General features: G+C 37.0%; 1 protein-coding gene and 1 long non-coding RNA gene across 2 annotated transcripts in view; one reads left to right on the top strand and one right to left on the bottom strand.

Moving 5' to 3' along the window:
- Positions 1-2,738, top strand: part of LOC109226719 — a 3,335-nt gene extending 597 nt beyond the window's left edge. Inside the window, exon 2 of the mRNA XM_019391564.1 lies at positions 2,404-2,738. Coding sequence (XP_019247109.1) covers positions 2,404-2,558 — 155 coding nt within the window. The 3' untranslated portion in view covers positions 2,559-2,738. The remainder of the gene's footprint in view (positions 1-2,403) is intronic.
- On the bottom strand, positions 1,538-2,452 carry LOC109226720. The gene is made up of 2 exons (XR_002068110.1): positions 2,364-2,452; positions 1,538-2,101 (listed from the first exon to the last, which is right to left on the bottom strand). It is a non-coding gene; the product is annotated as an uncharacterized LOC109226720 (long non-coding RNA).

Below are 5,802 nucleotides of genomic sequence, written 5' to 3'. Positions count from 1 at the left end.
GGGTAAAAGGGGGGAAAAAGGGGGGGGGGGGGGGCGCTGCTGAGCTATTTCCATCAGGGGAAGTTTATAATTATTGTATAGTTACTCAAAGGTGATATTATCTCTAATTGTGGTCAATCTACAGGTTAAAGTACTATGTGATATAAACTCTATGCCTAAACTTTGTGCCAGGTCAAACTTATGTCTAATTAAAATGGACAATGAGCGTGCGGGGAAGGACATGTTGCGGTTTTGACTTTATTTTAAGAGCTTCACAATTGTTGTTAGTGTAATTTACCCGATGTTGTTTAGATTATAAGATGCCAACTCTCTGAACATGTTAAAAGTTGAGAATGTTTTAACTTACGATAGTGTTTCCATTAAAAGTTGGTTAGTTGAGCAGCACTGAGGCATACTTAAGCTTGCTACTAACGACTCCTCGTGTCCTTCCTTATCCTGCTTGGAGGGTCGTGGCAGCAGTATCATTTTGGAGAATTCGGCAGTACAATTTTATGTAGGAACATGGAGTTTTAAACTGAACGGTGGTCAAGCTTCTTTGAGTTGAAAATTTTATTTTGTGTAGGTAAAACTGTCATATTGAATTGGGTTTAGGCTTCTCGGAGTTGAAGCTGGTTCCATTCGGTAAAGGTGTTAGTGGCAGAAGGTTTGCCCTGATTTTCTTTTTCTATGTTTGTCATCAGTTTCTTTTTCTTTTGGTGGTCCACAATAGTAAGTAGATTTGTCAAGAGTCTCTAAGTTTGATTAGAAATTGTATGACACTGTAGGGACTAGGGAGAGATGTGAGATTTTGAGAATCCCTAATTATTCAATAGTGGAATGTAAAGGGTTCGAATGGAGCAGACAGATATAGAAGATTCATATAGCCGAGCTAAACTAGTCTGAGATGATGTGTAGTGATTTTTGTTTCTATTGAACAGCAACTAGTTTTGCCTTACTTGCAAGAACAAGAACTTTTCCACAAAATGAGTAGAGAGGAAAAATAGTTCTGTTCTTTTTCACAAGAACGTTTCAAATTTCAATCAATCAGGTTACTTTTAGTTACATGCTGCCTAATATTACTCTTTCTTTGGTTAAGACCTCACAAAAATGACTATTTTTGGACTCGATTTTTAGTTAATCTTAGAAATAAAGATTTAGCTGGAGAGAGAGGAAAAGTAGAATCTCTCTCTCTATAATGTATATATACTTGGGATGGGTCAGTTGGTTTTGGCTGGATGATATTAGTATCTTTCCTCGTTTTTTTAAAAATTACGGTGGTGTTTGGATCAATTTGTGTGGCACCTTGATTACAATTTGTCAAACCACTAGCACAAGTTGCCAAGGTAATCCTACCCACCAAAGTTGGAGCAGGTGAGTACACACCAAAGTGTTGTAGCTGAGATTTGAATATGAGATTTCCATGTCGTTAATCCCATGCCTCAACCACTAAGCAGTGTTGTCAAAAGCAAAAAGCTCTAAAGAGCGCTCCAAGTCAATTGGAGCTTTAAGCGCGAAGCGCGACTAAAGTGCGGGCTTTAGTAAAAAAAGGCGCAACAAAGGAAAAAAGTAAATATACATATGTAATACAAGAAAAAAGAAACAAATTCATTCCTAATATTTTTCTTAACAATTAATACACTTATTTGCCGATAATATTTGTTGTTTAGTACCCCGCTCGTTTCAAGATAGAACTCATGGGAAATGAGGCGCACACCTTAGTGTCTTGCCTGCACAAAAGCGCAGCTTAAGAGAGGCGAAGCGCCCTCACTGAGTTTTTTTGGGCTTCAGGGCTTAAGCGCGCCTTAAATGAGCCTTTGACAACACTGCCACTAAGTCTTTCTGAGTGGATAAGGTGTTGATTTGCAAGAGTCACCCCTGGAAAGCATCAACTTTTGAGGATGAGGACCATGGTCGCAGTTCTACAGACTATGCATATATTTCAACCTTTCTCAATATCTCTACCAATTAACACTTCCCAAGCTAATAAAACCTCCTTCTCTTGACGTAGGCTAAGCAAAATAGGAAAGGTGGAGCACTTAGATCTTAGTTATTGCAAGTCTGTAATGATGAACCAATATCTCCCTGGTGTTGCATTTGTATGATGTGAAAGTCACCGATAAAGCTGCTCCATTAAAATAGAATAAATAACTCACAGTAGCAATTTCTTTAAAAGGAAAAGCAAGCAACTTCCGCAGAATATACCTTTGGCACTACTAATTAAGTAATATATGTCAATTATGTGATTTCTCTTTCATATTCCCATTGCGTCTGCATCGCTTTTGAATGGAAGGTACTGGGATTTATTCCTTGCTGTTATCATTTTATATGTTGTATTGGCAAGAATAAGAAAATATAGGAAGACTTTTTAATGAGTGAGATAGTACCTTAACTCATCTTTCTTTTTCCCTGTGTTTCTTCGAGCAGGAGAAACAAGGAGGAAATTTGAGAGTGTTTATGCTGGTGGCACCATGGACACCCCGGACGGTGGTAAAGTTTTTCAATACTGGCATTGTTGTGGGTCTGAAGATCCATTTGACACTGGCTGCACTGCTGCACCTCATGCTTCTTATGATGATTGATTACACTGATTCTCAAATGGACATACTATAAATACTTGCTACTTTGGCCAATTCACAGGTGGAATCTCCTCTTGTATCTCTGTAATTTACTACAGTCATTTTCTCATAATTGTACAGCATAACTGAATATTCTTTCCCTTGAAATATGATGCAACTGATACAGTGCATTTCTTTTTCTCCTCCTGTGTGCATTTTGAACAGAAGTGTTATGCTTGAACGGTGAATGCACGCTTAACGAAATGGTGTCACGCAATACCACTTCGTCAATTTTTTTTTACTAAATATATGTATTAATACTGTGAGGAAACGGATAAATAGGAAAAAAATAACATCTCTTAACATAAATTGTCTCTTGGTGCATTGGTTGTATGTATGATTTTGCTCCAAGAGGTCAAAGGTTTAAACCTCAACTAGCACATTTTTTTGCAAATATTTGAGAGAGCCTATGTGTTAAAAATTGTGATTAAGTAGAATTGAACTTAGAACCTTTTCTATTTAAGACTCAAGTTAACAAATAGACTAAGACTATTTCTTGTCTAAAAGTATTGTAATCAAAGTTATTATTCCCGTTCTTACCAATATTAACCCCAACAATTAACATGGTCCCTTGAAACCTTACAAATTTAATTATGACTTCTTTTTCTTTTGTAGACACACTCCTAAAAAAGGGTATATGTTGCTTTCTTCTTTCTTTCTTAATTTTTTCGATTAGTTTCCCGTGATCACGAAGATAACTTCGTGGCATTATTAGAGCCGCTGTCCCACGACCCCAAGCCTAATTGTAGTAATTAGCTAGATAAACGGATCGTGTCATAGAATTTCTATATATATATATATATATGAGAAGCGAAACAGACATCGAGGCATGCGATTAGAACAAGTACAATTGAGAAAACTTCATCACTGCAGCTTTAAAAAGTTAAAACCTCTCTTGGCTACTGTATTGGGTGATACCCTTTTGCTTGAGCCCGACCGGGTTGGATCCGGTCCGGAGCAAGTCGGGGCCATCGAACCCGACCTGGATGCAAGGTAGAACGATGGCCACGTCTACAACCGAGGTCGAGTCATTTCGAGACCGTTATAGAGCTCGAGAGGAATCACCACCGGATGGAGAAACACACAAGGTCGGAAGCCGGGCTCGTAACGGATAACCAAGCGTCGCCGGATATCTCGCCCAAACGTGATTTTCTCAACCACTTCAGGCCATTAAGGCGTAATTACAGGGATCCACGATGTAATCAATTTACCTACCTTATTTTTACCCTTAGTCAGAATGTATAAATGGGGATCTCTCTAAATTCTTGTGGATCATCAAGCACAATTGTTCTAAGCAATATTATGTTCTGCAATTATTTACTTTAACAGCAATTGTTGAGTCTTTATCTTTATTTTCCTTAACCTAAAACCTTTTTGTATCTTTTAGTTCACGGATCCTTGAAACCCCATATAAATTCAATTGTTATCCGGATTCGAGGGTAAACAATAGTGTAAGAATTTGTATAGACTATTCGCATATGAAAGTTAAACTCGTGTGCTATAACTTAACCGCATATGTTTATGAGTGCAGGAGGATCTTGTGGATATGGAAATGCAGTATCACAAGCCCCATTCTTTTCCTTGGTAACTGGGATTGGTCCATCCCTCTATAAATCTGGAAAAGAGAGGTTGCTACCAGGTTAATTAATTCACCCCGCTTTATTCAAGTTCTTGATTAACAAATACATATCGAAGATTTGTCAATGATATATTCATATTTTGGTATTACAGGTGAAATGTACAAAGAAGGTGCATCCATCGTGCTCGGGGAAAGGAGTAAGGGTGGTGATAACAGACTTTTGTCCAGGAGGTCCCTGCGTCTCCCAATCTGCACACTTTGACTTGAGCGGAACGGCATTTGGTTCTATGGCCATTCCTGGACATGAACACAAACTCCGAGATGCTGGCGTCTCCTCTCATCAATAATTTTAAAAAAAAATAAATGAACTTAGGATATTTACGTAGTTTTAAAAAATTCGCACTATGGGTGCAATTTGCAATTAGAATTAAGTCATTCATTCCATCAATTTCTAGAAGATTAACCCAATCTTACTATAACCAATTTCTTACACCATTAGTTGCTTTTAAGTAACTTGATAGCATACGTATGTCTTTATGCTGTTATATACTATAAACTTTTCTCATTAGTCCTTTTCCAAAAAGAATAATATATTTTTATATTTGAAAATAACTTAACTTTAAATTTTTTATTTTTTACCTTTAATGAGAAGCTTTTATAGCCACCAAAAAAATCATTGTCCCACAAAGCTTTTGCCCCTTAAGTTTTCAGGACCACATATTTCACAAGTTATAACTTTTTTTCTTAAAGTTTGTGTCATGTCAAACTACATCATCCAAATTGAAACAGAGAGAGTATTTAGTATAAAACAAAACAAAAAAGATTAAACGTTTAATTTCTAGAAGCTCAATTAAAGATAGATTCTTTTATATTATCTCTTCTTTTTTTTTTTGTTAGAATTCTTTTATATTATCAAGGGAAAATGCATAAGTACCCCCTGACCTATACCCGGATTTCCAACTACACACTTTTTCTGTGCGGGAATCCTATTACCCCCTTAAACTTATTTTAAATGGAATTATTTGCACCCTTAACGCTGACGTGGCAGAGTGTGTGCATTTCACTCTCCTTTTATTGGGTAACGTTTCTTTGATCCCTTTTTGTTATACTTTATCATTATATAGTTAAATACATCATGGGAATTCGAATTTTGGACAAAAAAATTGGATAATCTGGGTAAAACTTCATCGGCTAGACTATTGAGTTTTGAGTGGGCATTTGACCTCCAATTTGGCAGATTTTTATATGGTTAGACTCGTGAGAGTACGAGGGTTCTAAAAATGTGAAAATTATTCGATTCCGAGATGTTGGCTTGAGGGGCGTTTTGGTCATTTTACCTATTTTCGCGCCTTAGCTTTAAATTTAATAGTGGAATCAGTTGTTTGCAATATTACTTACGATATGTGATTGAATTGAATAGATTTGGGCCATTTGGAGTCGGATACTCGTGGCAAAAGTGTGATTTCGAGTTGATTTTGGTGCCGATTCGAGGTAAGTGGCTTGTCTAACCTCGTGTGGGGGACCTTTTCCCCTTAGGATTTGTTATTTGAATTTTGAGTGCCTTGTACGTGAGGTGACGAGCGCGTACTTGAGCCGATTGATGAAATCCCGGTTTTTACTTAAGTTATT

This window comes from Nicotiana attenuata, chromosome 6 (assembly GCF_001879085.1).
Source record: "Nicotiana attenuata strain UT chromosome 6, NIATTr2, whole genome shotgun sequence".
NCBI classification, from domain to species: Eukaryota; Viridiplantae; Streptophyta; class Magnoliopsida; order Solanales; family Solanaceae; genus Nicotiana; species Nicotiana attenuata.
Note: the sequence above shows the minus strand (reverse complement) of the source record. Positions and strands in the feature narration are given on the sequence as shown.